Below are 12,027 nucleotides of genomic sequence, written 5' to 3' on the forward strand. Positions count from 1 at the left end.
TCAAAAATAGTGAGATATCTTGCAGAGGGATGCAGCAGTCTCAAAATTGCAAAGCTTCTGAAGCGTGATCATCCAACAATCAAGCGTTTCATTCAAAATAGTCAACAGGCTCGCAAGAAGCGTGTGGAAAAACCAAGGCGCAAAATAACTGCCCATGAACTGAGAAAAGTCAAGCGTGCAGCTGCCAAGATGCCACTTGCCACCAGTTTGGCCATATTTCAGAGCTGCAACATCACTGGAGTGCCCAAAAGCACAAGGTGTGCAATACTCGGAGACATGGCCAAGGTAAGAAAGGCTGAAAGACGACCACCACTGAACAAGACACACAAGCTGAAACGTCAAGACTGGGCCAAGAAATATCTCAAGACTGGTTTTTCTAAGGTTTTATGGACTGATGAAATGAGAGTGAGTCTTGATGGGCCAGATGGATGGGCCCGTGGCTGGATTGGTAAAGGGCAGAGAGCTCCAGTCCGACTCAGACGCCAGCAAGGTGGAGGTGGAGTACTGGTTTGGGCTGGTATCATCAAAGATGAGCTTGTGGGGCCTTTTCGGGTTGAGGATGGAGTCAAGCTCAACTCCCAGTCCTACTGCCAGTTTCTGGAAGACACCTTCTTCAAGCAGTGGTACAGGAAGAAGTCTGCATCCTTCAAGAAAAACATGATTTTCATGCAGGACAATGCTCCATCACACGCGTCCAAGTACTCCACAGCGTGGCTGGCAAGAAAGGGTATAAAAGAAGAAAAACTAATGACATGGCCACCTTGTTCACCTGATCTGAACCCCATTGAGAGCCTGTGGTCCATCATCAAATGTGAGATTTACAAGGAGGGAAAACAGTACACCTCTCTGAACAGTGTCTGGGAGGCTGTGGTTGCTGCTGCACGCAATGTTGATGGTGAACAGATCAAAACACTGACAGAATCCATGGATGGCAGGCTTTTGAGTGTCCTTGCAAAGAAAGGTGGCTATATTGGTCGCTGATTTGTTTTTGTTTTGTTTTTGAATGTCAGAAATGTATATTTGTGAATGTGGAGATGTTATATTGGTTTCACTGGTAAAAATAAATAATTGAAATGGGTATATATTTGTTTTTTGTTAAGTTGCCTAATAATTATGCACAGTAATAGTCACCTGCACACACAGATATCCCCCTAAAATAGCTCAAACTAAAAACAAACTAAAAACTACTTCCAAAAACATTCAGCTTTGATATTAATGAGTTTTTTGGGTTCATTGAGAACATGGTTGTTGTTCAATAATAAAATTATTCCTCAAAAACGTTTTTGTTGTTGTTGCCTGCAGTCAGGAATGAATCATTCCCAAGTTACACAGCTATAGGCTCAGGCTGTTGGGGGGACTTCCCATGAGCATTACTTGTCATCTTCCCATGTATATGTCGCTACTTCATGTCATTAATTTAGTCTTTTTCTTCCATAGTTGTTTTGTCCTTGGTCACTGTACTCTTCTTTTGACTTCCCCCTCAGTTCCAATTGTTTGTAGTAGATGCCTGTCCTCCTTGTATCCTGGGGCTGCTGGAGGTGTCTTCCTGTTGAACAGGAGTTCTTCCTTCTCAACATTACCAAGTACTTGTTCATAAAAAATCTGATCATTAAAGATTCCTCTCTCAGTACCTTTCTCAAAACAACTGTTGTTGTAAATTGGTGCTATATAAATACAACTTCCTGTGCCTGCGTGGGTTTCCTCCAAGTACGCAATAGTCCTCCCACATCCCTAAGAGATGTTTGTTAGGTTAAATGATGATTTGAGCCGTAGGTGTGATTATGATTACTTTCTATCTCTGTCTGGTCTGTGATGGACTGGCAGGCTATCCAGAGTGAACACAGATTCTGCTAGAATAGACTTCATCCATCCATCTAAAGAGAGTGGATGGATATTACTGATCCAATTAGAATTTTGGCAGAATTGTATATACAATATGTACATATCATATGCACAATCTCACACATTACAAGAAATTGTTTTAATATGGACTAAAAATTTAGCTTGAATAATATGAAAATGTTGAACAAAACAAAAATACACATAAAATATTAAAATCCTAAGTCTTCAGAAAACTATAAGAGGTGTGTCATCAGCACCAAACAACACCAAAGGTAGAACAGAACTTTGTTTGAAGGACCCTTGGGCTTTAAGCCTGTTGCATTCAATAGGTATTTCTTGCATCACACTTGTGAACAGTCTAATAAAGGAAATGCCACTATTCTTTTAAAAGCTGTTAAACAAATAACAAGATGTGATGTGCTTTTCTAACCACAAGACATTTAATAAAGGGAATAAAAGCTCCAGTAAAATCCAGCCGTCTCTCAAGCAGTCATGAGGGAACACCAGCCAGTTAATTTAATTACTGCCTGCAAACAAAAAAGCAATTTCTCCGCCTGGATTCATTTGCTTATCATCGAGTGCTGAATAAAGACTTTGTAATGAGACCGCTGTTTGTGAGAAGCACTGGTGTATTTTTCCACAAAAAAACATGAGTTGAATAACTGTGCGTGGTGACAAGCAGCGCTTAGGAAGAACGTCATACCCTAGCCTTACATCCAACTTTACTGTATGTCCCCTTTCTGAACTGTTTTTCCTGCAGCTTTAAGTACTAAAGGTATGTGAACCATATGGCACGGGGGAAAACATCTGTTTTGATTGGAGAAGGGAGGCATCCTCTAAGGGTGCCACTGAAGCTGCCAAAAAAGATACTGTACTTGTGTGCGTTTGCATTTTTTCTTCATTTTTAGCCACACGACTAGGAATGAACTGGACAATGGAGCCATCACTGTGTGCCAGATCTCCTATCCCACACATCCACAATGACGACAGGACGCATCCAAGCGTCCTCAGCCTTCATGCTTAGAGTGAATTGCAGCACTCACATTGCTCACTGCTCACAGAGGAAGCCTCGGGGCACGCTGAGGTTGGGGCTGAGGAAAAGAGCTCCGCCAGCAGTTGGCAGTGAGGTCGAAGCTGGGTAATAGGAAATGGGGCTGGGTGTTGAGGTGAAGAGAGAGTTTTATACTGAACTAGTGCTGCTCAAACCTCTGTTTGAACTGAAAGGGAATGTTGTAGCTTTAAGCCAGGGATATATCAAATTTCAGAAAAGCAGAATCCTTAATCAGCAGCAGCATGACAAAACAAAACCAGAAATAACAAAGCTGATCAGAAGCTGTGTCTGATATTTATGCGTTTTATTTGATCATTTTGTTGAGCTTTTTCTATTTCCTGGAGTTGCTGTCTAATGCCCAGGACAGTGTTTTTCTCCAAATTTAATCTCTTTGTTATATTAATAAACCACCTTTTGATAAAGATGACATGTTCAACATATTAAATTAGAAACAAAACAATGGAACCTACATGAATGAGAACTTTAAGATATATAGCCTCTGTAGCATTGCTGCCTAAGTTTAGGGGTCAGCGCAAATTGATTGATAACTATCCATTTAAACTAGTCCTCAAAGAAAGTGTAAGTTCCATAAGTACTATCACAAGAAAGACAAACAACATGTATTTATTTGAAGTTAAGGCCACACTAACTCATATGAGTTGTGGCCAAAATGTTCTGGAAATCAGTCCATAAAATAATAAAAAAGCAATACCTCATTTCAATTTGTCCAATCTCCCCTTCAGGCTCCTCTTTGTTAAATGGCCGGTATTTAACTCATATTTACTTAGTCCCTATGGACCCCAAAGCGCTTTACACTACATTCAGTCATCCACCCACTGGTGATGGCAAGCTACATTGTAGCCAGAGCTGCCCTGGGGCGCCCTGACAGAGGCGAGGCTGCCGGACACTGGCGCCACCGGGCCCTCTGACCACCACCCACAATGGGTAGGCAATGGGTGAAGTGTCTTGCCCAAGGACACAACGATCGAGACTATCAGAGCCGGGGTTCGAACCGGCAACCTTCCGATTACAAGACGAACGGCCAACTCTTGAGCCACGATCGCCTCACATGTTAGCATGTCTGGCATTTATATTTTGTTTCCGTGCAATAGATCTCATTGCATGGATCATTCATTTTACCTCTGCTCTGATTCTCTTTACATTTGTGAAAACAAATGTGTGCTCACAATCAAACACCTGACTGATGTGCTGCCTTCAGGGACCGTCTGTTTTTATTAAGCACTGCGGTCAATTCCCAGATGTGTCAAAACACAGCTTCCAAAAAGCTATTTCAAATTATCAGCCGAACTGAACGTGGTCTGGAAAATGCACAAGATGACTTTAACGGCAAGACTGGTAAAATATAAATTCGTATTTAACTTTCAGGAACTTTTCGATCGCTTTGCATTTAACTTGTGCTAGAAAACCCAAAGTATCAAAAAAGTATTATTTTAATGTGGATTGCACAACACTGGTCACTATATTCTTCATTTCCAGTTAATACTTGTACAGCTGCTGTTATTGTGTGTATATATATATTTATTTATTTATATTTCTTCATACATTCTTATATAGTTCTATACTGTGTATTGTGTATTTTGTTGTACAGTTATTTTATTTTCAACTTTAATTTATATATTTTATCTTATTCTTTCACAGTTAAATTTACCCTTCATTCTAATTTGTGTTGTACATTTATTTCATTTTTAACCTTAATTTTTTTTATATTTTATTCCTTCCTAGTTAAATTTACCCCTTTTAATTTTTCATATTTATTTCCTATCTTATTCATAGCCTTTTCCTTTTTTTTTTCTTTAGGTCACGAGCAGTTGTCTAAGCATTTCACTGCATATCGTACTGTGTATGACTGTGTACGTGACAAATAAAATTTGAATTTGATTTGAATTTGAATTAAAAGAAAGAGTATATGCAAAGTAGCAGATGCACCCATAATTCAGTGCCCTGATTTATCTCTAATCAGCTGATATTTTTTGTTTTTCTTTGTTTTTTAAACATGAACAGCATCTATGAGGTGTGAGGTCTTGGTGACCTACAGACATAAGGAAACACTTTAAACCTCAGCCCTTGGTTGTTGTGTGGCTCTCAGCCTTTATTCTGGCCTTCAGTAAATGGAACAAAGTTCAGTCAGACTGAGATCATTTACTTGACTTGGTCAGTAAAGAATAGTCCACCTTGTCACCCTGAAAAGCTCTTTGGTTGCTTTGCATGTGTGTTTATGATCACTACTTTTACCCCCAACATTCAGATTCAAATCAGGCTGCTATTGTTCTGGAAGGTTAACTGTGGCTGTATAAAATTTAAATGAATGCATGGCTGATTGTTGAACAGCTGAGGTGAAAGAGACACTCACATGTCTGGAGAGGTTGTCACTCTTGCAGTCTAAATCATACCTGCAGAGAAAAAGAAAAAAGATTAAATATCCGAACATGGACAGTGGCAGCACAAACTGACTGACAGATATGTGACTGAAAGGGGACCGTAGTGTCATTTTTTTTGCCTTCATTATCTAGAGGCATTAATGCAAGGTACAGCAGTTCTCACTAATCACTGTAAAGAAGCTATTCATGCTTAACACAGGTTTTGTGATGGCGGGACCAAAAGCTTCACTAAAACGATTTCATGCATGTGGGTACATAATTACCAGGCTCAGTACTTTTAGGTCAGGTGAAGGCTTCAGCAATTTTACCACCCAAATTTTCCAGCTTTCAATTATGACGGTTTAATAGCTTTTGGTTTGTAGTCAGTATGTATCTACAATGCCAATTAGATTATTTTAAAAACTGCATAAAATATATTTCAAAAAGAAAGAAATAACACAGAGAAATATTCAGGGAATCAACCAGAGTCAGCATGCTACGTATTGTATTCAATAAACACCACATTTATAAAACTTCATATAACTATCATCTATAGTATTTATATTATATATGCATATGCACATACATGCACCTGCACACAGTCAGACATACACAAACACACCCGTCACAGATTAATGGATCTCAGTGGTCCATTCTTACACTCATAATGAGTAATATAGTGATTAGGTGCTTAAATGCTTTTGGAGGATTTTTGCATCTGGGAATATTGTTAACTTTAAAGCACAACAAGGCCCCGCATTGCCTCAAGGTTTAGCTGTTCTATTTCAGCTAAATCGCAAATCCACTGACTGAAGCAATAAGAAACTCCAATGAGATTTTACTCGAGACATGTACTCTCGAGTAGAGTCTGGGTAGGTCTGGAACCAGCCAGAGAGGCACCAGTCCTGCAGTTTTTGTTGCTGCATCAGGTTATTGTACATGTATTAACATGATGAGCGTGTCACTCTAGGTTTGTCATTTTTCATACAGATGTATTTCAACCCAAACTATAGTCTTAACCTATAAGCAAGTGCATCTAAGAGCCTAAACCCAACCACACAATTTATTTAGTGTCTAAATCTAAATAACAAGTAAAAATGAAATTAAAAATTAGGTCAAAATTAAACAACTTGAACCAGGTTAAAATTTAATGAGATTTAATGACCTCTCAATATTCCTCTCAAAGTTTTTAACTACGGTACATATTACTACTAGTGTTGAGGTTTTTTTTTACCTGCCTGTTTGCAACTGTGCTATTTGAAATTGTGTACCAATTAGAAGAGCAGTAATATAGTAGTTTTTATAGTAATTTTCAGTATTGATTTAGTATCTGAGCATCATTTTGTTTGACAGCCCTTCACGCAAGTGACAGGAAACCCCACGGGGTAGACCTGCAACCTACTTGCAGGTCGGGGGACACTCTACTTAGCCTGCTGCTACCACCACCATACTTCAGCAGTATATGATGGATGGATGGAGTGCTCTTGGCACCCAGTATTGTTGTAGCTAGTCTGTCAGTGCACCAACACCAAACAAGATCTCATGTATGGTAAGAGAATGCATTGGATGCACAAGTCCCCTGGACTTTGGTAATACCTGAGAGGATGCTAACACCAGATGACAAAAACATTAACAGAGCGATTGTGACACTGCCTGTAGCACTATAAGCAACAATTCATTTTTACAGTCTGTCCAAACTGAAAATGATATAAGGTGATGTACAATCACTAAATATTCATTCTTCCCTTAATCTATAATGAGTTGTCTGGATAAATCAGTATCCCACCAGGGGCAATCTGATAACAAACTTTTTGACTCAATGGAAAAATTGGACCAATAATTTTTTGTTTTGTTTTGTTTTGTTTTTTAGCTGGATATTTGGTTGTGTTACACTAGTGGGTAGGAAATGTGGCCTTGAGCCATTAACCTGAAACAGAGCCCTGAAGCTTCGTTCTAACTCCCTCAGTTTTCACTTTTTATTCAGACCCAAAAGACACCGACTCAAATGTAATCACTTTAGGCAGCTTAACAAGCTTCACTTGGCTCCTTCTGATGCTGTTGAAGGTTTTACTAAAAACTAACAGGCTTTCTCTTGAGGCATGCAGTGTTAATTTTCTGGTGCCCACCGAGCTTACAGTTGTCAAATGAAAAAATAAATGTGGCAGATCTTGCAGATTTATGACTTCCATCTGTGATTGCCGCTTCCCAACAAACGCTCGTAAAGGTCAATCAATGGTCAATGATCAATGGTAACTTTATTGTCCCTGATGGGAAATTGATTCGCAGTATGTCAAAACAAACAACAAACATACAACCAACACATCACGTACACTCATTAAAAAAAAAATACTATAATATAATATAAGCCTGATAAAACAACCTAGATATTCCATCGAAAAAAGTGCAATGTGCAATGGCAACAACACTTACAATTTAGTGTTGTTAATTAAGATAATAGCACTAGGTACAAACGACAATTTGTGTCGCTTTGTCTTCACTGCAGTCATTTTATAACGACGACCTGATGGAAGCAGTTGAAAATCGTTAAAGAGAGGATGATCTGAACACAACAGGACAGAGGTTGCCTTCCTCAGCACCTGCCTGTTATAAAAGTCCACAAGCTGGACCTGAGACCTCCCTGAAATCTTGCCCGCCACTTTAACCAGATTGTTAAGTCTGGTCTTATTATCCATGGACATACTACCGTACCAAGCAATGATACAGAAAGTTAAAACAGATTCAATAAAACTTTTATAAAAGAGAGTCATCATTTCAGATGAAACATTAAAACCTCTCAACCTCCTTAAAAAGTACAGTCTTTGTTGGGCCTTTTTCACTGTAGCAGCAAGATGTGACTCAAAGGACAGGGTCTTATCAAGAACAACCCCCAAGTACTTGTAACTATCCACCATTGAAATGGTGGATAGTTCAAGGATTCAGAAATGAGCAATTCCTGTATTTGCCCATCCTAACATTGGTCCAAAACCAAACGCAGCAGCTATGTTGTGCATGCCATCTAATCTACTTGGCTCCCCACAGAGCAATTTATCCACCTTTATTTATTTCCTGCACCACGAAACCTCCTTCGGTGTGTCAGGTGTGTGTCAATATGCGAGTGCGGTGTATGTGCAGCAGTGTGCAGCCGAGTGTGTAAATGGAAGAGCCTGAGCGTTTCTTTCTACAGACAGCATGCCATGTACGATAAGGCGCCTGCTGACAAAACGGGGAGATGCCGTGTGTCACTACAGGATGTGGAAGAGAGCTCGAGTACAGTGCCATTACTAATATATTTCCATAAGCGCAAGGAAGACACGCTACTGTTACGCAACACGCTGCCAGCAAAATGCACAGGTGCGCTTCATGTTCTATTCGCCCCTTGCCTCTGTCACTCCCAAAGGTTCATAAATGACTCATTTAATTTTATTTAATTATAAGAGACCCAAAGAGAGCAAGAGATAAAAAAAGAGAGGGAGCACGAGAGGGAGAGCGGGGGAAAAAAAGATGTATGTATGATGATTTGGCGGCACATGTTCACCCGCACATACACACGAACACACACAAGAGTGCTAGAGTAGATGTCCCATGGCGTCTTGTGAGTGCACATTTGCTGTGTATGACTGGACGTTCGTGCGTGAATGTTTATGTAGATGACGTCACTCTGCATCGGCACTGGGCCAGACAGGATTTCTCTCGGTCCTGCGCTGTCTGTCTTTGGGAGTGGGGGGTTGCTGCTCAGAGCTCTGTTTGAACTGAGCAACGATGACTAATGACAGCGCACAAATAAATGGGGCCGAAGAGGCAGGCAAACAACAGACAACGGCTCACTGACACTTCAGCGTTGTTTCCTAACAGCTTCATAAACCACTGAAAAGCTTTCAGGCTGACTGACACAAGATATCACACAAATATTTTATTAGCGGCCTCTACACTCACATGATCGAGATGATGTTTTACCAAAAATACTGCTATAAAAGGAAGTGAAAAACCATCCCGACCTTCAGCTCATGTAGTCCAAGGCCACTTTATTAAGTTGTATCTTTCTCCCCTTTTGCTTTCAGAAAGCTTTCTTCTGATTGGCTGCCCCTCACAAACAAAAGCTCTGAAAAAGCAGGTGGGTGGAGCTGCAGAGTTATGTGTCTGCCATGACGACATTAAGGATATATCCGCTCACTGAGATCATACCAAACCAAGAGTAGAAAAACTCTCAGAAGCAGCCTGAGACCTGATCTTTTGGCTTTCAGAGATTCAACACTGACCTCATTATTTGACACCGACCCTGTTGCCTTAGAGAAAAGTATGGTGGCTCTAAAAGGTCAAAAAAAAACTTAAATATCTGTAAATGGAAAAATGGGACACAATAACGTGATGGAACAACTGCAGAAGTAAAAGAGCAAAAAACTTGTAAAGGATTGCATTTAAAAGTATAATACTATATATTTGTTACAGTTAGCAAACGTCTATCTACTGTTAGCTTATCAGCTCGGTTTTTCTGTGTACTTTTGCAACATTTTTCTATTTGCTGTTGTTTCTACTGTTACTAGTGTTTTTAGTGTCAACGCATGTGCGCATTTTCACTAGTCACCGTTTTTTCTTCTAAAATGCGTATTATTATGCATTATAAGTATTTTATGATTAAGAATATTGACATGCATGTTATATTTACAAAAAATAATTAATTTTGGATAGAAAAGTTTGCATCCCAGTGCAGCACTGTGGCACGATTAGCACTATTGCCTCACAGCATGAAGGACCTTTGTTGGACTCCACCATCTGGCCGGGGCTTTTCTGTGTGGAGTTGCATGTCCGTGTTCGTGTGGGTTCTGTTATGTTAATTGTTACTGTGTTCCTATGTTAATGTGATGAGTGAGTGTGAATGCTTGTCTGTCCCTCTATGTTAACCAGGGTGTACACTGCATCTTGCCCTATGGTAGCTGGGATAGGCTTCAAAACTTCTGCAACTAAACACAGAATAAAACAGACTATATTCAATTCTTCTCACACTCTTTTGTTCGATTCCTTGTGTACATACACAGGGAATATTTTGTTCTTTCATCTTGGATTGTTTGTATGTTAGTTTTCAGCCTGCTTCTTTGTCCCAATCACATCTTGTCTATATTTTAAATCTCAATGTTTCCTGTTGTTTTCAGCGTATTTTAATGTTAACATTCTGGATTACAGAAATAATGCAGTATTAATATTACCACAGTGAAAGAGAGGCTTCCTCTAATGCACAAACTTTTACATTTATATATAAAGCTGTGTGTCTTTCACACCGTGCCATCATTTATTTTGTTTTTCAGTTCAAATTCAGTCAATATTTATTGTTTTTTTTCTTCCCCCAAAATGGAAAAGAAACATGACATGCATTCTTCATGGTGAATTTCTTCTTCTGCTCTGTAAAGGTCTTTGTTTTGCAGGAGATATTCAACATTAATATATTTAAGCAAATCTGACCTTGAAATTGGTTCCACTCTTTTATTCTTGAGTACCTTAAATATTTTTATATAGCTATATCTTTATTGTATTCCTTTTTTGGTGAGCATTTCACTTCATTTTTTGAGGTCTGATCCAATTTGCAACACTTGATTAGACCACCATCCACCCAGGGGGAGCATCTCAAACCATCAAATAAATAAATAAAGTAGAGGAGCATTCGGCATGGCCAGCGTCTATAAGGGCAGTTTGTGGGGGCTTAGTGCTAGCTGGCTATATGGGTCTATTGAAGGGATTTGAAGCTTTATAAAGAAGATGGAGGTAAGGAAGGAGTGTAGGAGCAGCAATGAAATGAGTTTCAGACCTCAGGACAAAGCAGGAGGCGAGTGCAGTTACTGGTCCCGTAATGAGAAAGAACCTGTGTGTGTACATGCGTGTTAAAGCTCAACATGAGTGCAAAAGACTGCTTGAGCAGTAAAGTGTATGCATGAGTGTGTGTGTGTGTGTGTGTGTGTGTGTGTGTGTGTGTGTGTGTGTGTGTGTGTGTGTGTGTATCTGGACATTTGTCTTGGTTTGAGGGCAGGCAGTGTGTGGGCGTCGCCATGTCCTAGCTGCGAGTGATCACAGGACCATCAGCCCAGAAGACAGTAACAAGGGCCTGATGCTCACCCACTCACAAGAAGCCCCACAGGGAGTCGGCTAGACGGCGCGCGCACGCACGCACGCACACACACGCACGCACACACACACACACACACACTCCCCATCACCCACTCTTCACTACTTGTCAGCTTTTAACATCTTGTATGATATTCTGGCAAAGTCTGCACTACATTCCTCTGGTCCACAGGGATATACACACAAACGTTAAAGCACATGCACAGAAATGCTTGAGTTATTTATACTTTTACAAACAGAGACATTCAAAAACACATTCTCTATGGCTGAATGATATAGATGAACATCATCTCTCCTTATTTTTATTGTGAGATGGTGCAGTACAGAATATTTAGGTCTGTATTTTCTGTGAGAAATATTACAAGCAGTTCTTTTAAAACAGACTGGTGTGTCAAATGAGAATCATTTCTTTATGTCATTTGATTCATACAGTAAAGGTATGAAGTGAGGTTGAGAGGTTATCATCAACAGTCAGTATTTTACAACTCAAATACAATGCAATATATTGTTTAGTTTCATATCATAACTCAATGCATCTGGGCATGTCGACATGTGTTTTCATGTTAACTTTGAACACGAAACAGTTGTTAGTGCCAGATAGGCAAATGTGAGTACTTCAGATATATGCTGATCTACTCTGGGATT

At 39.7% G+C, this 12,027-nt stretch overlaps 1 protein-coding gene across 3 annotated transcripts in view; it reads right to left on the bottom strand.

The window, feature by feature from the left end:
- LOC146570144 (copine-8-like) overlaps positions 1-12,027 on the bottom strand; it is a 115,301-nt gene that overhangs the window by 59,872 nt on the left and 43,402 nt on the right. For all 3 annotated transcript variants that reach the window (XM_085282980.1, XM_085282981.1, XM_085282982.1), the window contains exon 5: positions 5,265-5,304. In XM_085282980.1, coding sequence (XP_085139106.1) covers positions 5,265-5,304 — 40 coding nt within the window. The remainder of the gene's footprint in view (positions 1-5,264; positions 5,305-12,027) is intronic.

Source organism: Mchenga conophoros, linkage group LG7 (genome assembly GCF_057382185.1).
Source record: "Mchenga conophoros isolate Kocher_MC1m ecotype Shallow Benthic linkage group LG7, M_conophoros_male_GT1.1, whole genome shotgun sequence".
In the NCBI taxonomy this organism is placed as follows: domain Eukaryota; kingdom Metazoa; phylum Chordata; class Actinopteri; order Cichliformes; family Cichlidae; genus Mchenga; species Mchenga conophoros.